Raw genomic sequence first — 24,717 nt, 5'->3', positions numbered from 1 at the left:
CCTGCCTGATAAAGCACATTTTGCCAAGCTGCGTCTGAACCTTTCTCGACGTACAACACCTCTATTTTAAGTGGTGGAGGAGCCAAGGTTCCCATAAACTTCGCAATCGGACGCTACCCTCACTGTTCACCATGACTGCTCCTGGCCGCCCCGCCGCGGTGGTCTAGTGGCTAAGGTACTCGGCTGCTGACCCGCAGGTCGCGGGTTCGAATACCGGCTGCGGCGGCTGCATTTCCGATGGAGGCGGAAATGTTGTAGGCCCGTGTGCTCAGATTTGGGTGCACGTTAAAGAACCCCAGGTGGTCGAAATTTCCGGAGCCCTCCACTACGGCGTCTCTCATAATCAGATGGTGGTTTTGGGACGTTAAACCCCACATATCAATCGACTGCTCCTGGCCCTTCTCAAGCTGCCTTACCAACGACAGTCTACTGTACTGGCGTGCCTCGGCAACGCGACCCACCAATTTTTCACGGGAACAACGAACAAGACCTCGAGGACTGGCTTGTCGAGTACGAAATCGTAAGCGCTTCCAACAAGTGGAACGCCTGCGACCAGCTCACAAACGTGCGCTTTTACCTAGCTGATGTGGCCAGCTTCTGGTTCAAGAACCATGAAGGTGATATCACCAATTGGTCCGCCTTCAAGACCGCCATCGCCGCGGTCTTCGGTCGTCCCGCCGTGCGCCGGCTTCGCGCGGAACAGCGTCTCCGTAGTTGAGTCCAGCGCAGGGACGAGACCTTTACAAGTTACATTGAAGATGTCTTGTCTCTTTGCAAGCGCGTCGATGAATCTCTAACCGAACGCAACAAAATCAAGCACATCATCAAAGGAGTTGACGACGATATTTTCCAGATGCTCGTCGCTAGAAATCCACAGACCGTCACCGATGTTGTCCAGCTCTGTCAGGAGTACGACGAGTTGCGTAAGCAACGTGTCTCGACGCGCAGGGCCGCTGAAGTTACGCTGAAGAGCAGCAGCGCCCTCCTGCACGAGTCACTGCTGATCACACCGTCTTACTGTCCCACATCAAACAATTCATTCGTGAAGAAGTTGCGCGTCAGCTTTCTCTTGTGGCCAAAGCATCCGAGCCAGTGACCTCGTTAGACCCAAGTCTATGCCAGGTCATTGAGACACAGGTCACGCAGGCAGTGCCTCCATCGCCATCTGTCCCTACGCCGCTGACCTACGCTGCCGCCGTTGCTAGACCCCCAGCCCCACCTGTCTATGGCGCATACCGGGGCACCAGGTCCTCCTACCCTACGACGCTGCCTACATACACGGCACCCCATCCTGTTTTGCCCCCTGCACCTTCTGTCGTTAACCCATGGCGCACTTTGGATAATCGACCCATCTGTTTTGCAAGCAGTTTCATGGAACATATAGCACGCTACTGTCGCCGTCGCAACTTCCAGCCTCCAGACCATGGGAATTCCGCAAATTACCAGGCTGCCCAGAATCCCCAACGACCATCTTCTCCTATCACTGACTCATTGTCCCCACGACGCCCTGTCGATTCTCGCCGGTCATTACCACCCCGTCGCCGATCTGTCTTCCCGATGCTTCTGCGCACAAGCCCCGCTCGAGAAGAAAACTGGCTGCCGCAGTTCCAGAGGCAAGAACTGCGTCGTCGAACTCTCCAAGACCTCCTCTTTGTCCGCCCAACGAAATTGATGTGCTAGTAGAAGGTGTTGCTGTACGTGCACTTGTCGACACAGGCGCTGTCGTTTCTGTAATTAGTGAAAAGCTGTATCGCGATTTGAGAAAAGTTACAATGCCGCTTACAAATCTTGCTCTGTGTACAGCCATCTCCCATTTCATCGCGCCGACGGCTCAGTGCACAGTACGCGTTCTTATTCAAGATGTTTGGTACGCCATCAACTTTGTTGTTCTCCCACGTTCATCTTACGACGTCATACTAGGATGGCATTTCCTTTCTACCCATCAGGCCCTCGTCGACTGCGCTCGTGCTGAACTCACGTTGACGAATCCGTGCCTTAATATCGACCACCACAGTCACTCGAATGTGTTTGCCGCAGCTGACGTCCGCATCGCGCCGTTGTCCGCCGTCCTAGTGCCTGTGTTTTCCCCTGCTGCCACTAACTCTACGCTCCTGTTCCAACCAACTATAGGTAGTGTGCACCACCGAACCATCGTCCTCCCGTTTGCCGTCATCAACTTTTCCAATGGTTTGGCGGTACTTTATACATGCAACGTTTCTGCTTGTCCGTACATTCTGCTCTGCGACGAGTGTCTGGGAAGCCTCGAGACCTTAAATTGTATTTTCGAAGACCCGATCTATCCAGACAAGCCATTTTTACCGACTTGTGCCATTACACCCGCAACTGACGCTAATGAACCTATGGATGTATTCCGCAAATCCATTGATTGCAACCTCACGCCTGGGCTGATCAAGCTCCTCCAGCGTTTTCGAGCCTCGTTTGATCACAATCAGCCTTCCTTAGGTCGAGCGTCATCTGTTGTTCACCGTATAGATACCGGTCAAGAGACGCCACTATGGCAGCGTCCATATCGTGTGTCAATTACCGAACGCCGTGCCATCAATGAACAGGTTGACGACATGCTGACATGTGGCATAAGCGAACCGTGAAGCAGTCCCTGGGCCTCTCCAGTTGTGTTGGTGAAGAAGAAGGATGGATCCATCAGGTTTTGCGTGGACTACCGACGTCTCAACCAAATCACGCGCAAGGATGTCTATCCGCTGCCACGCATTGATGATGCCTTGGACTGCCTACAGGGAGCCGAACTTTTCTCCTCTTTAGATCTGCGCTCTGGATACTGGCAGGTACCCATGGCAGAGGCCAATCGCGAAAAAACAGCTTTCATCACGCTCGACGGGCTTTACAAATTCACAGTCATGCCCTCTGGCCTCTACAACGCGCCAGCTCCTTTAGAGCAAATGATGGACTCTATCCTTCGAGGCCTCAAATGGAACATTTGCCTTTGTTATTTAGATGACATTGCCGTCTTTTCAACTGATTTCGCAACACATTGAACCCGCCACGAGAATGTCCTCACGTGTATTTCTGCCGCGGGGCTGCAACTGAATCTGAAGGAGTGCCATTTCGCCGCTCGAAAGCTTACGATCCTTGGCCACGTGGTTTCAAAAGACGGCATTCTTCCTGACCCTGACAAACTTGCAGCCGTTTCAGCGTTTCCCAAACCGACCGCCATGAAAGAGCTCCGAAGCTTCATAGGCCTTTGCTCTTACTTCCGGTACTTCGTCCGCAACTTCGCGACGATCATCGCTCCTTTGACCAAGCTCCTCGCCGGCTCTAGAGACCTTTTAGCCTGGTCTGCCACCTGTGACGATTCTTTCAATGAACTGCGCCACCTCCTCACGTCGCCGCCTATTTTGCGACACTACGACCCATCGGCACCCACAGAGATCCACACCGACGCTAGTGGTGTCGGGCTAGGCGCTATTCTTGCAAAGCAGAAAGACGGCTTCCAAGAGTTCGGCTGGTGTAGGCAACCACGGCTTGCGTAGGCAACCGCGTAGGATATCCCGTTCGCCCCTGACCCGGATTGCTGCGAAAGTCTAACCTGTGATGCCACTGCCGTCACCATCGCCCACATGGCATCTGAGCAATGCAAGAACCCTTGGATTGCTTCAATTCTGGACATCCTGGCTGGGCGGACGGCTTTCCCCCTTTCTCGCACGTTGCGTCGGCAAGTCGAGCACTTCACCACTCGCGACAACGCAACTACGCACCCGGTAGACGTCAGTGGCTACTCGTGATTCCACTTCATCTGCGATCCGAAATTTGTTCCACGTTTCATGACGATCCCCAATGTGGCCACGCTGGTTTCCTCGAGACTTATTCTCGCATACGTCTCCGATATTACTGGCGTGGCATGTACCGTTTTATACATTACGTTCGGGCCTGCTCGACGTGCCAGAGACGAAAAACTCCCCCTTATCACGCCAGCGGTACCTTGTTACCCTTACCATGCCCATCCCGACCATTCGACCGCGTCGGCATCGATATCTATGGCCCCTTCCCAACACTGCTGACGGTAACCGCTGGATCATAGTTGCCGTCGACCATCCCACGCGGTATGCCGAAACTTCATCCCTTCCCTCGTCTACAGCAAAAGACATTGCGACTTTCGTTCTTCACAACATCATATTACGTCATGGAGCACCTCGAGAGTTAATGAGCGATCGTGGTCATGTATTCTTGTCAGACGTCATCTCAGCATTGCTGCGTGAGTGCCACGTCGTTCACCGCACTACAAGTGCCTATCATCCCCAGACCAATGGAATGACAGAGTGCTTCAACCGCACCCTTGGTGACATGCTGTCGATGTATATCTCGTCAGACCACTCCAATTGGGACCGAGTGCTCCTGTTTATCAATGCACTACTGGGTTCTCTCTTTTTTTCCTCCTTTACGGACGCGAACCTTCTTGCACTATGGACACCATTTTTCGTACAAACCCGACTCCTTAGAGTCCACGACTTTGTCTCAAGCCGCTACATACGCTGAAGAATGCCGCCAACTGACAAGATCATTCACAACCCAAGACCAAGCACCCCAAAAGCACTACCATGACGCATCAAATAACACTACTTCCTACGATCCACGTTCACTAGTCTGGCTGCATGTCCCTTCTGCTACACCTGGCCTTTCTACCAAGTTGGTCCCAAAGTATCACGGCCCATATCGTGTGCTACAAAAAACCTCACCGGTGAATTACCTCATCGAGCCACTGGAACCATCTTCTGACCAACATCGTCGTGGCCAGGAAATTGTCCACGTCTCGAGACTTAAGCCCTGCTATGAACCTCCCGTGTTTACTTGTCCATAGGTCGCCAGAACGGCTCCTTATTTCGCGGAGAGCAATTGTAATGAATCTGAATAACGGATACTCTACTGGTAATGAAGATGATGATGATCGGTGGCTGTAGTAGTAGCTCGCACACGCCGCTCGCCATTAGCCAGACCTGCCTGATAAAGCACATTTTGTCAAGCTGCGTCTGAACCTTTCTCGACGTACAACACATCTATTTTAATATATATATATATATATATATATATATATATATATATATATATATATGAGCTCTAACAGACAATAATGCCAAGGAATGTACAGGGGAAGTTATTAGAACGAATGTAATGTAAATGAGAAGAAATAAAAGTGGGTGAAAAAATAACCTGCCGTGAGCAGGAAAACGAGCTCTTAGGTGTACACTTCTTTCCCATTAGTTATTATAAGTTATTAGGCCAATTGTAATGTAAATGAGAAAAAAGAAAAGTGGGTGAAAAGATATATATATATATATATATATATATATATATATATATATATATATATATATATATATATATATATATATATATACACCAAAAACAAAAGTGATGCTGGGTTTGGGTAAGATTATCCATAGGGAAGAAGACGCACGTACGAAGTGATTTTATTAACGTTTCTGCCGCAGGTCCGGCCTTCATCAGAATTCACCAATTCTGATGAAGGCCGAACCCGCGGCCGAAACGTCAATAAAATCACTTCGTGCGTCTTCTTCCCTACGAATATATTATATATATATATATATATATATAAAATAAGGGAGAGAAGTGTATACCTAAGGGCTCGTATTTCCGTGTTTTAACACAATATTAATGAGATATAACAAGCAGTAATGCCAAGGAATGTACAGGGGAAGTTATTAGAACCAATGGAATGTAAATAAGAAGAAAGAAGAAAGAAAAGTGGATGAAAAAATTACCAGCTGTGAGCAGGAATCGAACCTACGACCTTCGAATAACGCGTTCGATGCTCTAACCACTGAGCTATCACAGCGGCCGTCCCTCCATCCACTTTTTGGGGTTTATATGTGAATTTAGAAGTAGAAGTGACAGTCAGCGCCATATATATTGCCACGTTCCATTTCCCAAGTTTTTGTTATCGTCCGAAAACACCGCACGATTATCAGCGCAAACCGCGCCTGCAGTTTTCTAGAAGGTTCCGGACTGTAGTAGATCATTTCGATAAGATCACGCCCACTGTGCGAACGGTACAGATTGTTCTGGAAGCTACGCCACCGCCAGCGATAACGCTAGAACTTTCGACGGCAAGAGTATAAATGCCGACGCGCTTCGCCGCTTGTCAGTTGTTGATCGAAGGCCGACGCTCCGTTCGCCGCTATCAGTCCGAGACTGCTATCTGTGCGAGACTGCTGCTGTTATTGGACTTTCAGTTTACCGGGCACAGGTTCACCCAAATAAACAGTTAAATCCTAACACGAAGTCTCCTGTCTTCGGCCACGTCACGACCCCGTGACATCTGGTGGAGGTGCTGGGTAAAGGCCGAAGGGCATCACCTTAAACTCGAAGAGGCCGTCCGGTGTTATGAACGCCGTCTTCTCTCGGTCTCTTTCGTCGACTTCGATTTGCCAATAGCCAGTCTTAAGGTCCATTGACGAAAAGTACTTGGCGTTATGGAGCTGATCAAGTGCGTCGTCTATTCGTGGGAGGGGATACACGTCCTTTCTTGTGATTTTGTTCATGTACCGGACGCCCCCGCCAAGCCGTGAACCCAGCCCACGTCGCGGAGAAGACACCGACACCAACCAGGAGCAGCGAACAAGCCGCCGACAGCAAGGGCTACCACCGGAGTACGGGCTTCTACCAGACAAGCCGCGGAAGACGAAGGCCATGACCGCGACTGCAGCGACAATGACAACCGCAGCGTCCCAGCTCACGATGGTCATGCATCAACCCAGGGAACCACCAATTTTCCATGGGTCATCGTTCGAAGACCCGGAGTCCTGGCTGGAGACATACGACCGTGTGGCCGCCCTCAACCACTGGGACCATGACGAAAAGCTGCGTCGTGTGTTCTTCTATTTGGAAGACACCGCAAGGACTTGGCTTGAAAATCGAGAGTCCACGCTCCGAACGTGGGATGTTTTCTGCGGCGCATTCCTTCAAACGTTCGCGAGCGTCGCTCGCAAAGAGAGGGCCGCTGCTTTATTAGAGACTCTGGTTCAGCTACCAAATGAAAATGTCGCCATTTTCACAGAAGAAATGACCCGACTATTTCGTCACGCTGATCCAGACATGCCTGAGGAGAAAAAAGTTCGTTTCCTCATGCGAGGGGTCAAACAGGAGCTCTTCGCGGGACTGATGAGAAACCCACCGATAACCGTCCAAGAATTTGTAGCTGAAGCGACCACTATCGAAAAGACCCTGGACATGCGCACCAGACAGTATAATCGTCGCCTGACTGCAGACTGCGCTGCTGCTCAAGCCAGTAACTCCGGAGGCCTGCGTGAAACGATCCGAGCGATCGTGCGGGAAGAGCTGCGCAAGCTGTTGCCTTCGGCCCAGCCTCAAGTGGATTCAATTGCCGACATTGTGCGAGAAGAAGTTCGGCAATCGCTTCAAATTCCCCACGCACCGCTGCCCGAGCCGGAAGCTATGAGCTACGCCGCTGCACTGCGCCACAACGCTTCTCCCCGTCCACGCCAAAATGCCACCCCATCGCACTTCCGTCGACAGACGCCATCACCGCCACCACCCCCACCGACGTCATACCGTTCGCCAGCGGCCCAGCGCAGTGCACCGAGGAAGACTGACGTCTGGCGCACCCCTGACCATCGCCCGCTCTGCTACCACTGCGGCGAGGCCGGACACACATACCGCCGTTGCCAGTACCGACAGATGGGACTGCGTGGCTTCGCCGTCAATGCACCGCGTCCACAGCCAGGAGAACGACCACGTGACATCGCCGACTACCTGACAGGAACTCGGTGGACACCACGAAGCCCTTCGCGTTCGCCGTCGCCCAGCCGCCGCACGTCACCACACCACCGGCAGTACTCTGGCCCAACGCGGGGCCGGTCTCCTAGCCCGTATCCGGGAAACTAAGGGCAGCAACCGGTGGAGGTGCGGTTGCTGTGCGACGAACTACCGAAGATCCTCCGACGACGACGACGCCGCGACGGAGCTTTCCGAACACAACGCCAGCCAGGCAAAGCCCTGACGGCGAAAGCTCATTTACCGAAGGTGGCCTGACGACGCAGCATGGAAGCAGCGGAACAAGCCGACGCAGCCGTGACCCGACGCCACGCCCTAACTGTAATGCGAGACGGCGAACTAGCGACCTCGACGTTCTTATCGACGGCCACAGTGTGACTGCTCTCGTCGATACTGGAGCCGACTATTCTGTCATCAGTGGGTCGTTCGCCGCGAAGTTAAAGAAAGTTAAGACAGCTTGGAAAGGCCCTGAAATCCGCACAGCCGGAGGTCATCTCGTAACGCCTGCAGGAATCTGCACAGCGAGAGTCACCATTAACGGCCGTATTTATCCTACAGACTTCGTAGTCCTACAGCGTTGCTCGAGAGATGTCATCCTTGGCATGGACTTCTTATGCCTCCATGGTGCTGTCATCAACCTAAAAACAAAGTCGATAACGTTATCCACAGAAGAAGCACTACCGCCGCGCACGCCGTCAGGGCACCATGTCTTGAATGTGCTGGAAGAACAAGTCACCATTCTGCCTCGCTCAAGCGTCATTATTTCAGTCGGCGCTCCTAAATCACCTGACTTGGAAGGCGTCGTTGAAGGCAGTCAGCATCTATTGGTCACCCGAAATATTAGCGTCGCAAGAGGAATTGCAGAGCTGCGGGGAGGCAAAGCAACGGTTTTGCTCACGAATTTCAGCAATGAGTACAAACATGTGAACAAAGGAACAACGGTCGCATACATCGAAGAAATTGTCGAAGCCACCAGTGCTTTCGCCCTCGCCGATTCTGCGGAACCTGCTCAGAGGAACCAAGCCCCTCCCATAGCTTTCGACGTCAATCCCAGACTTCCGAACGATAAGCAAGAACAGCTCAAGGCCCTGCTCCTGCAATACAAAGATTGCTTTTCGTCGTCATCGAAAATTCGGCAGACCCCAATCACGAAACATCGCATCATAACCGAAGAAAATGCCAGACCACTCTGTCAGAGTCCGTACAGGGTTTCGACGCGAGAACGTGAGGCCATGAAGAGACAAGATGAAATGCTGCGGGATGACATTATCCAGCCGTCCAAAAGTCCATGGGCATCCCCCGTGGTGTTAGTGAAGAAAAAGGATGGGACCCTACGTTTCTGCGTCGATTATCGCCGCCTGAACAAAATCACAAGAAAGGACGTGTATCCCCTCCCACGAATAGACGACGCACTTGATCGGCTCCATAACGCCAAGTACTTTTCGTCAATGGACCTTAAGACTGGCTATTGGCAAATCGAAGTCAACAAAAGAGACCGAGAGAAGACGGCGTTCATAACACCGGACGGCCTCTTCGAGTTTAAGGTGATGCCCTTCGGCCTTTACCCAGCACCTCCACCAGATGTCACGGGGTCGTGACGTGGCCGAAGACAGGAGACTTCGTGTTAGGATTTAACTGTTTATTTGGGCGAACCTGTGCCCGGTAAACTGAAAGTCCAATTACAGCAGCAGTCTCGCACAGATAGCAGTCTCGGACTGATAGCGGCGAACGGAGCGTCGGCCTTCGATCAACAACTGACAAGCGGCGAAGCGCGTCGGCATTTATACTCTTGCCGTCGAAAGTTCTAGCGTTATCGCTGGCAGTGGCGTAGCTTCCAGAACAATCTATACCGTTCGCACAGTGGGCGTGATCTTATCGAAATGATCTACTACAGTCCGGAACCTTCTAGAAAACTGCAGGCGCGGTTTGCGCTGATAATCGTGCGGTGTTTTCGGACGATAACAAAAACTTGGGAAATGGAACGTGGCATTATATATATATATATATATATATATATATATATATATATATATATATATATATATACACACACACACACACACACACACAACACAAGCACACACTGATAACATGTGCAGACACATAGATTACACTTATACATATTACAAAATTTAAGGCTCGTGGCCTGCAGGAACATCAACAGCACTCTCGTGGCGCTTAATGCGCAAGTGGTGCATTACTGTAGGCCGAGCATATACAGCAGCTCTAAGCTCAAGTTCTTTGTAAGGCGTAATTCAAGCTTCAGAGACTCATTGATGCGTGTCCCCTGTAGTCGAATAGAACATGTTGCAGGTCTTCTGGAGCAATGCACTGAACGCATGTTGGCGAACCAGTTTAATTTTGCTTTTTGAGTACTACTTTGTGTTTTATTACTAAGCAACCACCATATGAGCATGCCTACCGAGTCGACCCAGTACTGCAGCCAGATGTTGGCGAACATCTGCGCACAGACGAACACCAGGAAGGCCAAGGCCAGTAGAGTGACCACACAAGGGCCGCCCGCAGCCCTAATGTACAGCCAGATGGCCCGCTTTGACAGGCCCCCAACCGCCTTCTCTTCGTCCTTCACCAGCCGGCCGCTGCCTTCCATGCTGCCGTCCACTGCATTAGAAGTTCTAAGCATCACAACTCGTGCCAACGACCAAAAGGTTCCTCCAACACAAGAAAGGAGTAGAAAGTAACAGATATGCGAAGCAATGGAAAATTTGTGATCATGACGTGTCTGTGGTCTGCACCTCAATGAGCGAGAGTGCCTGTGTGTGTGTCGCGGAGGAAGAAGGCGACGAGAATGCTGATGCATGCGCAAGGGCGGTGCGAACATGAGGAGTGGACAGCGAAAGAAGAAAATTAACAGCAGATAGTGCGAGTTGTTTGAGACAGGCGGGTGGCCAGACCTGAGCGTCATACCTCAGCTATCGCGTCTCCTCATAGTTATATCGCGTCCCCTAATTTTTCAATTAGTCGTGATGTCAAGACACCACTGCATCTGTACAACAGGCCAGCAAATTTGCAGAGCAGGTTTCATCTTGGCATTCGGCAGTACTGAAGATGATTACGAGCATTACTTCGATTGCACACCTGTAGCTGCAGGAAAATTTCATCAAGTCATTTTTACTTGCCCGTTTCTTTGTCACTAGACAACGCCTCCTTTGAGTCGGCTGAATCCACCACTGGTACATCTGAAAAGAAAAGTAAGCGGAAGCGAAATGACAGTGAAGTTTTTAGTTTCTAAAGCATGATTGAAACTGAGGTTACACTCCCCCCCTCCCCCTTTTTTTTCCCATCTTCCCAATAGATATTGAAGCATCTTCTATGCATTGTATCCCTTCAGAATGTTTGGTCCCACGTAACTATACTTGCAAGAGGAAGCACTTTCATCTACTTCGGTCTATGTACTGATTCCCTCTTCTGATGTCTCCTAATCGGATGTATTACGCAAAATGTTCCTGCTGAAAAAGATCTAAAAGTGTGGACTCAATCTTTGTAATGGGGCTTTCTTTCAGTGCCTGCCATGTTTCTCTGAACCACAGCATTGCGGAAAACATTAACGTTTCCACTCACGCTTGAAGATTGATGGGACAAGCTGGTCAACGTGCATACGAAGTAGCAAACAGCAACAGCACATATGTCAGCTGCACCGAGTGCAAGAAAGACATGCACTTCTACTTGCAATTTTTTTCGCAAACACCAATGGTACTTTTTTCGAAAGCAACAACACTGACAGTGTATTCTTGCAAGTGCTTCACATCATATCACTTTGAATTACTGTAGATTTCGGTTAAATGCAACCTGAAGCAACCAGAAAACAAATGTTCCATGTAATAGCAGAGCCATTCACTTAGAAAGGTGCAGGGCTGTGGATGAAGCCAATCATGTTAGAAGCAGCAGTTCCATTTCAGAGATTTGCGTGTACCGAGAGCCTACTGTACAATGTTCTTTCGCAGAGCTTAGGAAAATGCGTTTTCAGGTAAGCAGTGTATACAAACCGCCAGAAGACAAACCTCCTGCTCCGGTCTCAACAGGAAGCTTGGCAGCTGCCGCATCCATGTGGAACATTTTGCGGTACTCGCCGGGGAACGAGACAAGGGCGGGGTGCGTGCCGCGCTCAATGATGCGGCCGCCACGCATGTACAGGATCTGCTGGCACTTCTCCAGGGCGGACATCGAGTGGGTCACGAGGAAGACCGTTTTGTCCCGCAGGGCGCCCAGGATGCATCGCTCCAGCAAGTGGGATGCCACGCGCGAGTCCACAGCTGACAGCGGGTCGTCCAGCAAAAAGATGTCTCGGTCGCTGTATAGTGCCCGTGCCAGGCTGATGCGCTGCCGCTGACCCCCACTGAGAGTTGCCCCTTTCTCACCAATCTGCGGCACTCCCAGGAAAGCCAAGGTTTTGCTTAAACAACAAGAACAGGCACTGTCTAAAACTGCGATCAAACGATTCACAATTCCACAATGCACGAGTTGGTTACGGTCCATTCAGCAAGCGCTATCACTGAAATAGTACACAACACTACGGAAAAGAGGACAGAACAAGAACAGTGCTTATCCCCACGTGTGAACACCGAGATCAATGTCTGTACATTAGCTTCCCAAAAACACCACATTTCTCACTTAATATACTTGAATTTGTCGATTGACTGGTAAGTTATGTTTGTACTGCCACACATGCAAGCAAGCGGGCATTTGTAGTCCTAATCTCTGTAGAAAATTAACGGTTCTATGGCTGGACATAAGTAATAAAACTCAAGGAACACCATAAAAAAAACAGTGACATCCTTCAGCAATCATATCGGCTTCATTCTTGCAAGCATCTTAGAAGAATCATTGATACTACAAGCAAATAGCTATCTTGGCACATCCTAAAAGCTGATCAATTCATCCAACTCTGATCCAAGTATGCAACTCGACAACCGTGATAAAGAACGCATGATAACTCACCTCTGTCAGATCTGCACAACTAAACATTGCCAGGTCGGGTAAGAGGCAGCAAGATTCGAGGACAGCATCGTATCTAAAACAAATGAAAACATCGTGTTGACGTTTTTTTAAGCTATTTCAAAACCTTTACCTAACACAGGATAGAATCAGTGTTTCACCTTGACTTCAAATATGGCAGCCCAAAGAGAATGTTGTCTCTAATAGTCGCATTGAAAATCCAGGCCTGCTGAGTCACAATCGCAATGCTTCCATTGACATCCATTTCTCCCTTCAGTAAGTTCATCTGCAAGCAAATTGAACAAGCTCTATCAGAAAACTGCAATTTTCTTTGCTCTTTAAATCTCAACCATAAAGCTTTGACCGAATTTATTCCTTCACTATTTATTGCTAGTTTTTTCACAATAAACAAAAGTGTTAACAGTTAGTATAGTTAAACTTTAACTTTAACACAACTTTAACGATTACTTTACTAATATTGGTCTCAGCCTTGCGAGGAAGTTCCCTACTCATATGCAGAATTTAAATGCACCCTGTACTGTTACCAATAATTTTGATTTATGTGATGTAACTGAGGATGACATCCGACAAGTAATTAATAAGTTACCAGGGAACAAGGCAGCTGGACATGACACCATATCATCAAGGATTTTAAAGGAGAATATTGATGTATTGTGTGGTCCCTTATGCCATATATTTAATCATGCATTTTCCTCTAAAACTTATCCTAGTATACTTAAGACCGCCAAAGTAATACCAGTGTACAAATCTGGTGATCGGAATCTTCCGGACAGCTACAGACCAATATCTGTTCTGAGTAGTATTAACACTACGCTTGAAAAACTAATATCGTCGCAATTAAGGTGCTTCCTGGGTGAACAGAATGTACTTTGTCCCCAGCAACACGGCTTTGTTGCAAACAGGTCCACTTCAACTGCTGCTTCGATGCTTACGCAATATATTAATTCCGCGCTACATGAAAACAACATAGCAATAGCAGTATTTTTAGACATACGAAAGGCATTTGATGCTATTAGTCATTCCATTTTACTGGAAAAAATGCATTCTTATGGGATAAAAGGTAACTCGCTTGATTTTTTTTCTAGTTATCTATCGGCACGCAAACAAAAGGTAGTCATTGGTGACATCAAATCATCCTACGGTTATATTAAATGCGGGGTGCCACAGGGTTCAGTTTTGGGCCCTATATTGTTCTCTCTTTATATTAATGATGTCCCGCGATCCCTACAAAGGTCAAGGGCACTGATGTACGCGGACGACACTGTTTTAGTTTTCACAGGACACTCCTTAGCAGATTTACAAAATGACGCGATGACCGATTTATCGAACATTTCGGAATGGTTTGCCAGGAATCAGCTGACTGTTAACTGTACTAAAACAAAGTATATGGTGTTTCACTCTCGTAGGAAACATATTGACGCTGAATCTCTTAACCTAACAATAAACAACACTCCTATTCAACAAGTTCCTTGTTTTAAATATTTAGGCGTCACTTTTGATGAACACTTACACTGGCATGAGCAAGTACAAAGTGTGTGCGCAAAGCTAGCCTATGGCTGCTATTCTCTAATAAAAGCTCGCCAATATTTTCCACAAGCTATTCTCCGCACACTCTACTTTTCATTGTGTCATTGTCACATAGGTTACTGTCTGGAATCGTGGGGTGTGACGTACAACAGTTATCTAAAAACTCTTGAGCGACTTCAAAAGCGTACACTGAAAATCATAAGCCAAGGTGAATCAGTAAGTAATATTTTCCAATCACAACGCATTCTCTCAGTTCCGATGTTGCGTGACTACAAAATTGCTGTTTCAGTAAATAACATAATTAATAGAAATTCACCTTTGCCTGCTGATCTTTTTTCAATTCCTAAACGCAATACGCGACATGCTTCGAATGGTAATTTCAATCTGCCCAAATGTTTTAATGTTTACGGAGAAAGACTGATACAGTTTAGTGGAACAAAAATATGGAACACGGTCCCCCTAGAGATTAAAACGGCACGTAATTTCAGCATGGCATGTAAATCATTTTTTCTGTGGAGTCAAGACATGTAAGCATGTGTGTGTGATTCGATTTTCATTGTATTTTTTTAATAAGTGCCTATGTATAGAAACTAGCTGCAAGCTAATAAGTATGCATATCTGCAAGAAAAAATGTATTACTGTGTTATCTGTATCACATGATTGTTTTTTTTTATGTTGTTACCTCAGAGCTGACCTGTACACTTTTTTATGTTGCACATTGTATTGGACCGTCCACTAGCCACTTTAGGCTATCGGTCCAAATAATCCCTGTAATTGCATATATCTATTTATGAAAATAAAGCTTCATTGATTGATTGATTGATTGATTGATTGAAAACCCCTTTATAAGAGGCATGCTTCGGGCAGCAATTCTTGTTTTTTTTTTTTTTTTATAAGATGTCTCTTATAAGCAGGGCACCTGCTATGTATCTTTTTATCAACCTGTATTTTATTGCAGGCACACTGGTGTCTTTTATACCCATTTGTCTCTTATATCAGTGTCTCTTATGATGGGGTTCGACTGTATCATGTCAGTAGCCAAACGCTCTGTGATTTGATAACATAATGCACTGAAAGCAAACTCTAAAACCATGAGATGTGAAAGACATTTCATTCAAATGCAGTTGCTATCAAGACACCCAGATTAGCTTTCAATACTGTACATTAAGACACTAGCAAAAATACTTCTCAAGATTAGTATAAAATGTACAGCGAATTATGAGTAAAACATGTACCAGGTCCATTCGGTATTAAAGCCAACCACGAGCATGCAAAGGAATACGCACATGTATAAGTATCCACTTTTCCCTCTTTCATAATATTCATGCTAATGCACAGAACAGCATGAATAACCATTTGAGTATTACTCAAGCTTCCATTTTTTGTTGAAAAATAAGAAAAAAAGCCTCAAAGAATGCAGCCAATACGCAGGAATACGAGGTTTTGCTAAAGTATAATTGTGCTTTGTCACAGCTGGCAAAGAACAGTAGAGCTTCATGAATACTCCCCATAAATAGAAGTTGGCTCTGTCTTCTAATAATGGCTGATAGTGACTTACCAGTTTCCAGCAGGACACTGCTATATTTGAATTTATTCAAGTAGTGTGGTAAAGATCAGCAGCGGGAACTTACCTCACCACACAACGCATTCAGCAACGAAGTCTTGCCGCTGCCCACACGACCGCAAATGCCAATCAGTGACCCCTGCAAGCGAAAGCATTAGGACATCTGCCACTTACTCTCGGCACATTAGGAGTTCACACTATTCTTGCACTTTTAACAGAGGTAACGCAAGGCACCAAAAATCTGACACTCAGATAATATATATGGTACACACGCTTTTCTGGATAACACATTCTTTTTAAACATTTATTTATGCATATGCCCATACTAAGTCGTGTGTCTTTGACACGTCTGAACATCGATCGCTCTCACTCATACAACAAACAGTTGTCTAGAGCTAAGCCGATTTGTCTCTGCACAAGTAATCCCGTGCGCATAGTCATTTTTTCGCACAATTTGTGCCCCCCCCCCCCCCCAAAAAAAAAAACAATCGAGGGCAATTTGTCTTTGCATTTTCTATAGGCACACTACTAAATTCAGATTCTTTACACCTCTTCTCTGGAGTAAAAAATTTTAGTATATCAAGGTTGAAAACGGCATGTTTCCAAGCATGACGATAAGGTTACCTTCTTGATGTGCAAAGTCACGTCTCTCAATGCCTCCTCGGGTTCAGCAATCGCTTCAGTCATCGGCACCCTCTCGTTCGCATCTCCGTTGCATGCCTCTTGTGCTGCTCTATGCCTCACGCGCCTGGCATTTGGCACACCCTTTTGTGAAAAAAAAAAGAGGTATGTATGCAATTAAGTTCCTGAACATGCTAAAAGCATGAATACATTGTAAGATGTAGGATGACACGCATTAAAACAACACCATGGTTCATACTTTTATTTCTTTTCACCATTTGCTACACAGTACCTCGCACGCTGATGCGCTGCCACTATTACACACATAGGCCAACAGTGGACGATCAGTGGCAAATATGGAAAATGGAGCTTTTCAAAACTGAGGTGCCCTACTCTAGTTTCTTGGAATGAAAAATGACAAAACGTAATGGATATCTATTTCTATAAGAAGCAATTGCATGCGAAACTTCTATAGCGACAAATATGGGCACAGCTGGAACAAACGTCGTCTTCGTCGTTGCTCCAGCTGCACCCGTATTTGTCACTACACTTCATTAAGTTGAAATGGGGCTCAATGCTTTATGGAATGTCAATCTACAATGTTGATGGTGAATTCGCAAACAGCAGCATTTTTGTTTTCACTATATTCGAAATGCATGCTTAGGAAATGGTTCTCTTTTATAGTGCATCTGTGGCTTATATGCTGCACATTTTATATGATGCAGATTATATGCAGCATATTTCATATGCTGCACTTACAAATACCTCAAAGCCTCCCCCTGCATAAGTATTGTGTGAAGGGAACTAGACACTAAATTTCAATAAGAATACAAAACCAAACAAGGAAAATGCAAGACCCGGTTATTAGACAATTGCAAAATAAAGTTGATACTATGGAATAACATGGGTGTAGCATCATAAAAATAAAATACCTAATATGCATTCTACAATTTGAGTGGACCTGTGTAATTTGAAAATGCATGTTTTCCCTTCAAGTGTAGCAAATACAAATTAAAATTAAATTCTTAGTGGTTCAGGTTGCATGGCAATATATTACATTCCCGAGTTTAATTGCATGATTAGAACCTTTGGTGTTACTTTTATCTCAAGATTAGTGAGGCACTGCAGTCCTAATTTAATCACATCACGAATTCCACATGGCTTTATGGCTGCCAATAGTACTATCGCACAGGACTCATTTTCGACTAGTGATTCTTTTAGCTATGCAAAGTTCATTATGCAGCCAACAATGGAGACACGCCCACTCACCTTAAACCTGTCCTTCACGATGTCCACACTCCTGATATTGTTGGAGTGCACACTATTCCACGTGAACGAGGCATCCGAAACTGTCACGGCAAACCGCTTGTCTTTCTCCTCAATCTTCCTCACCCACACTTTGGCATCGTCCAGTTCTAGAAGCTCCTGCATAAAGTTGACAGATGCACTTGTTCCAATGTTCCAAGGAGCGAATTTGGAAGATGGCTTTCAACAACACAGGCAGTGATCTTTTATGATGGATGTAAGAAACAGGCAAATAAGGTTTCAAGAACCAGATGCGAGTGCATTCAAATGAGGATTAGTAGTAGAAGCCTACCTAGAACAGAGCCTTGCAACGAATTCACCAGTCAGAATTGAGAATCTATTTGGGTTTGCCGATGCATGAAAAAGCTCTACTGTTCCACAGAAACGGCTCCCATAGTCAAAACAATTAACAATGCTTAGTATAACTGCCATAAAAAGCAAGCTGAAAAAAAGTTCCAACACTTGAAATATTGAATTTCTGGTAATGCCACATACAACTTGAGTATATTGACCATCTTCTTCAGTTTTATGACACCTTTAATGCAGTTCAAGGGCACATAAGCTTCTACATAAGAATTTCACTAACATTTATGAGATGCAAAATTCCACTTGGGTGCAGTACTACAATGAAAGAAGCTGCAATGGATTAGGTTAGTGTTATCTCAAGAACAGGAGCTAAAATTGAGTTGATCCACATCATGTCCCGATTGCATTAGGTGACAAGCATCCATGGGCTTTTCTCGAGGCCTTGAAATGTGACCAAGTTAACCAATGAATTCGTGGAAGTGAGTAGAATTTTTGATAAACAAAACCTCACTGGGAGTGCACGTACCTGTATTCTCTGCAGAGCTACTTTGGCTTCCGTAACTGCTCTGATGGCGTACGGCAAGGTTCCTATGGAGAAGCCCATGCCATTGAAAAGCGCAAACAGAGTGAAGGCCTTGGAGGCCAGCAACTGGTGGCCAGTCGCCCCATATCCCAGCAACGTCGTCACTGTTGCCATTATCAGAATAACAGGCGTCACTGTTGTCGACAGCGACTGCAGAAAGTTGCCCTTCATAAGCACTTTGCGCTCCTCGTTTCGTACATCTGCAAGAGGAATGAACACAGGGACATAGCAAAATATTTACTTACTGATCATGATGATGTGTACAGTTTAATGGTGCAGAAGCCAGCTGTGGCCAAAGATCACTAAAACATGGGATGCACTATGAGCAATGGCATGATCAATGCCAATGAGAATGATGGCAATGAACAATAAATGACAAAGCTTAGTCACTGTTATCGCTCCACAACCGGAGCCAGTAACTAGATTGAAATTCAATCAGAAGGATGCGAGTCATAGGGCAGTGAAGTTCTTCCAAAGCTGACTTCAATGCAATAACATAACACAGGGGGAGTGTAAGCACCACTCAACTTCCATAGTTGTGGTGGACAGCAACAGTAGTGTAACCACGGCGGTAGCAACCCGTGCCCCCGTGCCCCCCCCCCCCCTTTTGGTTCTTTTTTTTCCCACGTAATACACAGCACAAAAAGGCACTCAATCACATCTGCCTGCCCACCCCCACTTCAAATCAAGGCCCTCCACTGCGACGAAAATTTCTGTCTATGCCCCTGCATGCCATGTAATTCTTCAATCTTCCAAGTGCAAGAAAATGATGCATTTGTGCATAGAAGAGTGGCCAAACAATGCCATTAAGAGCCGTCAGTGAAGTGTAACAAATAAGATAGAATGCACCAAAGCATGCCGTTTCAAGACATAACTCTGCAAGTTGTACTTCTCGTTTTTTGGCTGAAATCTAAAAATGCCAAGACTAAATGGCTTATCATGCTACAGTTTTCTAAGAATCTTCAATATCAGTGCTTAAAAGATTCAACCCGTCACTACCTGAAGCATTCTTATAGAGTGCATAATGAACTGCAGTGGCACATACAATTTAAAGACTAACATGCCAAAACCACAATATTATGACTCACGTTGATACAGAGGGTTCGGGCAGTTTTAACCATCTGTGGCTCTTTAACACGCCTGGACTTTGCACAGTACACGAGCCTCTAGCATTTCGTTCCCATCGAAATGTGACTGCTGCGGCTAGGATCAAAACCGCTACTGTAAGGTCACAAGCCAAGTTCCCTAACCATGATGCAACTGCGGTGAAGTGCAGCGTACAAAAAAGCATAAAATCATTGCTAAAGATTTACTGCAATCTGCCCTTCTGCAGTGAAATGCAATAGCCTCTACTGATTTGTTGGGATGAAAATAATGGGCAGTAGAGCCACCATAAAAAATTAGCTGACTAAGGATAAATTTACTATTATATTCGAACCTTTTATATTATATTCTAAACATTATCTGAAGTGTGTTATAATTGGTAGCATCAAAAATAGCTATGTACTAAGCACACAGGCCAAGAGCGAAGGTGAAACCCACCATAAACTTTGCTCGTGAAAGGTTGCTCCCATGCATACATCTTGATGAGGCGGATGTTGTTCACCACCTCCGCCATCAGCTCAACCCTCGCGTCGGCCTTCTTCACGGCCAGTCGCCGCAGTTTGGCGATCACAGCTGCGATTCCACCCTGCGGACAGAGTGTAAGAGGACGGGCACATCACTACTGGAATGGCTGTCCACATTTAAAATGCAGAATGTTAGTGTAATGAAATCTATTTCAGGAAACAATCGAGGATTGCTAGATTTGCTCGGCCAACCATTACCATTTGTGCAGTAGTGGCATTATTGCATGTAGAGAGAAATACAATGGGAGCAGTCCAATACAGGAAGTGATTATCATAGCGCCAGTTAATAGTTTGTGCCCAGATAATTTTACGTCAATTGAACTGTTCGAGGAAGGTGTTAATAATGTGTTGTAAACACCCAAACAGACCCTTGGCCACAGAAGAAAAATAGGGTAACATAATAAAGAGAAATAAGTTGCGATTATTTGTACAGCTTCCCCAGCTTCAAATCGTTGCCAAGTCATGTGCACAAAACAATTTCACGCAAGTAATACAGCTAATGGTACGGACACCTTGACATTGATTCACATCTGCAAAGAAGTGCTCACCATGATTGGGTAGAACAGCAGAATCACAATGTTGCCCATGAAAGCCCAGGGCCCTATAAGGTAGCAGCTGTAGACTAGCGTCAAAAGAAACATCACCGGCGTCCCCAACATCAGCGTGCCGTTCATGGCAGCATCAAATATTCGTTCCATGTCGTTTGTGACATGGTTTATCACCTGGCAAGAAAGAAAGAACAATGACTTTTTTTTTTTCCTCTTCTGAATTACGATATATTCGAGTATGTAAACATAAATAGCATCTACAAACCTGTCCTGAGTGTTTTTCTTCAACCCTAACTTTGAGCATTCTTCGGTACAACAGCAATTGCAGGGCTCCCTGCAGTCTGATTGCTGCAAAGTGCGAGAATTCAGCAAAGTGAGAACAGTGCATGATCTAATTTTGTCATCCTTTTTTTTTTTTTTCGTCTGTAATCAACGTGCAGATAGATGTCCACGTGTGCACAAATACACACGGGGAAATTCACTAGCACCAACTGAGAAGCTTAATAACAAAAGACAATCAATTTTTACTTGTAATATTAGTACATTTGAACCCCTTTATAAGAGACACTGATATAAGACACAAATTGGTATAAAAAACACTTACGTGCCTAAACTGAAACAAGTGTTGATGTATAAAAAAATGCATACAAGGTAACCTGTTTATTAGAGACAAGAATCGCTCCCCAGCGCATGCCTCTTGTAAAGGGGTTCAATTGTACTATGCATTAGAGACTATAGGTCCTGAACTGCCAAAAATATGGCTAATTTAGCAGTAACACTGTTACAACAAAGGTGAAGACATATTACGCGATTTCAGCACCAGAGTCACCAAGCCACTAAACCCTCTAAGAAACAAGAAAGAAAATATCAGAGAAAGCACAATGCAAGCAAACTACAATTGTGCAACACAGTTTTTAATGCGTACTAATATACATACACAAAAACAGGCATATGACATGCTTTTTTTTCCAATGCAGATGCACAGCAATGCAGATTATGCAGACTGCACAGTGGCTCTGAAATTTCATGATCAATTTGTGATTCTTATCTTTTGCCATTTCTATATGAATGAAAGAATATAGCATGCAAAAGGCAGTATCTTAGTGGCACAAGCACTGCACCATTCCCAAGCCATAATTCCCAAATCACAAAGCCCGTCTGGTGCAGAAAAGCAACTTTATCATGTTCAACAAAAAATGCAGTGCATACATATAGTATATACACTACCCATGTCAAACTACATATTTGCAAAGCCAAACACACATGCACTTGCGCAGTGAAGATAGACACAAGAAAAACAATGAGCAACAACACAGCAACATAAAATAGACTAGAAGAACAAAAGCAAGCAGAAGCAAAAAAAAAGAAATCGTTCCAGATTCGTTTAGGCTGCAGTTGAAGTTCGGAGTACCATAAGCTACCTCTTCAATACGCTCCTGGGTGTACAACCAAATAACTTCAGTGAACATGGAGAATGTGTACACTTATACTAATTTAGTCGAGCGTGCATGAGCATCGCAAGGAACGACTTGTAGGGAAACTGCTATCTAAATTAGTCATTAATCGCATTCACTATAAATTGAAATGAGCAAACTTGCATCAGGCAGTTTGAATGTTTAACTTTAGTGAATGAATGTTTGTAACAAGAATTTTTAAACAATGTGAAGGGCGTGGACATTGTACGACTAAGTACAGCAACGGTATGATCATAACCCGCCATAATAGTTTAGTGGCTAAGGCACTCGGCTGCTGACCCGCAGGTCGCGTGATCAAATCCCGGCTGCAGCGGCCGCATTTCCTATAGAGGCAAAAAAATGCTTGAGGCCCGTGTGCTTAGATTTAGGTGCGCGTTAAAGAACACCAAGTGGTCAAAACTTACGGAGCACTCCACTATGGCGTCTCTCATAATCATATGATGGTTTTGGGACCTTAAATCCTGACAATTATTATTATTACGGTATGATCATTTGGACATATTACGTGATTCGCAACGCAGTGCTAGAACAAAGGGAGCACTATAGACATTATTTAACCTCTCTATTTTAAGGTGCAGCTCAAAAAAAGGTGAAGCAGAGGGCACAGAAAAAAAAAGAAAAAACCATCCGAGCACATCACTTATAAGCAGAGCCTTTTCAAGGAGGCAGCCTCACCAGTGTGTGCACCAATCACCCACGACATGCTCAGGCATCCCGACCGCATCAGCTGAGTCCCGACAAGCCCAAAGGCAAGCAGCAGGCCTGTGCTCAAGCTGGCGTGGGCATCCTCAAGGTACAAGAGAATCGCACGCAGCAGCACAGCCTGAAACGTGAAACGGCTGTGTCAGAGGACGCGCTGATGAATGACGGTTAGGGCCCAATCGTAATTTAGTAAGCGTTTCCACGGGAGTGAGTCACAACATCTTTATGCATAACATTGAGCATTTGGGAATTTCAAAATATGCTGCTCTAAAGGCCACAGCATTGTAAATGCCGTGCTACACAACGCTAAGAATACATCAAAGTCTTGAGGAATTCTTTACAGGCCATTTTGTTGTAAAAGAAGTTCGACCGTTATTGATAACAAGTGAACAATTCAGCGGCAAACGTTCCCCGTGAAGGAAGCCTGTCTAAGGAGTCAAAATTTCTTTGCGGCAGTTGCTTTCTGACAGAGGAGGCTTCGAAAGAGCACCGTAATGATGACTTCAGTCTATTCTAGTGGACATCTTAATTGGAGCATTTATTGTTGTCCCAACTCAGACGCATGTGCCATAACAAATAGCACAACACTGCCCGTTGAGAATTCTGGGGTGCATGCGTAGAAAGCTCATAAATGTACCAGAAATAAGAACGCTGAACCAGTTTCATAGCCATATCGATTAAGCAGATAACCCCGAATCTGACCATGTCATTTTGCTGTCAGGTTTACTGCAGGTCAAGAAGTATGCCTCTGCTTGTCAAAAATAAAATCAATGCAGTCAAACAAAATCAATGCAATGAGTAGGGAATAAAATTATTGGTGCTCCGCTTTACCCTTTGAGGGTCCCGGAATCAATAGCACTCAACCTACCATAGTATGTCATTTTTTTAGCTATCTACAAATCAAATAAGCTAACTTGCTAGTACATTGCAGCCAGGCAACGCAAGCCAACACATAACATTTAACTAAAACTATTAGTTAGCTAATTATTTGCATAGTAAATAAGGTAAACAGCTGGTCAGTAGGCTATTCATCAGAGTATTTAGTTAACTAGATGCTTAGTTACTTAAAGCTTGTTTAATTAGCTAAGTGTAAAAATAATTAAGTGGCTAACTTACAACAGCCAGTTACTCAGGGCTCGTTTGTTGCATGTTAATGTTCCAAGTTAGTTTATTTTGTTACTTCTTGGCACTGTTTTAGTCACAGAAGCACAATTAGTATTAGAACTGATAGGAAGTGTCGCTCGTAAATAAAACGAAGGAAAAGGTACGTGTTTCACCCTGCAAGGCTTCTTATCTTTGTACAGCATAGCAGCCAGGACAAAAGGGACAAATGCACATTAAGGTGCTTTCGGGCTTTTAGCATTCACCCTTGTTGCCAGAAAAGTGCAAACAGTAAACTATGGCACCGACTCCCACCACTCCCCGTTGTAACGACTGCGAGTGCACACACACTTAACAGACGTGGCCAAGGCCGAAGATGGCAGCTGGAACAAAAGTGCAATCACTTACGGGACCGAGAAACTGAAAGGTCATGCCAAGGCAGATGAAGAGGCCCGCGACAATGGCACGCGTCTTGCAGAACCTGGTGGCTGCTCTCCAAAACTGAGCTTTATCTCCCTGAAGTAGCTGCTCATCCTTCCATAGTCGTTCGAGCCTGCCAAGAACAAGAGAAAAAACAAAAAAGCAAAGATTT

At 45.6% G+C, this 24,717-nt stretch overlaps 1 protein-coding gene across 2 annotated transcripts in view; it reads right to left on the bottom strand.

The window, feature by feature from the left end:
* Positions 1 to 24,717, bottom strand: part of LOC119176009 (ATP-binding cassette sub-family C member 5) — a 59,120-nt gene that overhangs the window by 20,322 nt on the left and 14,081 nt on the right. The window contains exons 4-17 of one of the 2 annotated variants that reach the window (XM_037427112.2): positions 24,534 to 24,678; positions 22,998 to 23,145; positions 21,113 to 21,195; positions 20,848 to 21,021; positions 20,214 to 20,361; positions 18,615 to 18,871; positions 17,747 to 17,902; positions 16,481 to 16,621; positions 15,924 to 15,995; positions 12,906 to 13,030; positions 12,748 to 12,820; positions 11,796 to 12,171; positions 10,929 to 10,988; positions 10,211 to 10,410 (exon numbers count right to left, since the gene is read on the bottom strand). In XM_037427112.2, the coding sequence (XP_037283009.1) occupies positions 10,211 to 10,410; positions 10,929 to 10,988; positions 11,796 to 12,171; positions 12,748 to 12,820; positions 12,906 to 13,030; positions 15,924 to 15,995; positions 16,481 to 16,621; positions 17,747 to 17,902; positions 18,615 to 18,871; positions 20,214 to 20,361; positions 20,848 to 21,021; positions 21,113 to 21,195; positions 22,998 to 23,145; positions 24,534 to 24,678 (2,158 nt within the window). The remainder of the gene's footprint in view (positions 1 to 10,210; positions 10,411 to 10,928; positions 10,989 to 11,795; positions 12,172 to 12,747; positions 12,821 to 12,905; positions 13,031 to 15,923; positions 15,996 to 16,480; positions 16,622 to 17,746; positions 17,903 to 18,614; positions 18,872 to 20,213; positions 20,362 to 20,847; positions 21,022 to 21,112; positions 21,196 to 22,997; positions 23,146 to 24,533; positions 24,679 to 24,717) is intronic. The other variant, XM_037427121.2, reaches the window with a different exon arrangement.

The sequence above is a fragment of the Rhipicephalus microplus genome, chromosome 3 (assembly GCF_043290135.1).
Source record: "Rhipicephalus microplus isolate Deutch F79 chromosome 3, USDA_Rmic, whole genome shotgun sequence".
Taxonomy (NCBI): Eukaryota; Metazoa; Arthropoda; class Arachnida; order Ixodida; family Ixodidae; genus Rhipicephalus; species Rhipicephalus microplus.
The sequence above is the reverse complement of the archived record's forward strand: the minus strand, read 5'-3'. Positions and strand labels throughout refer to the sequence as shown.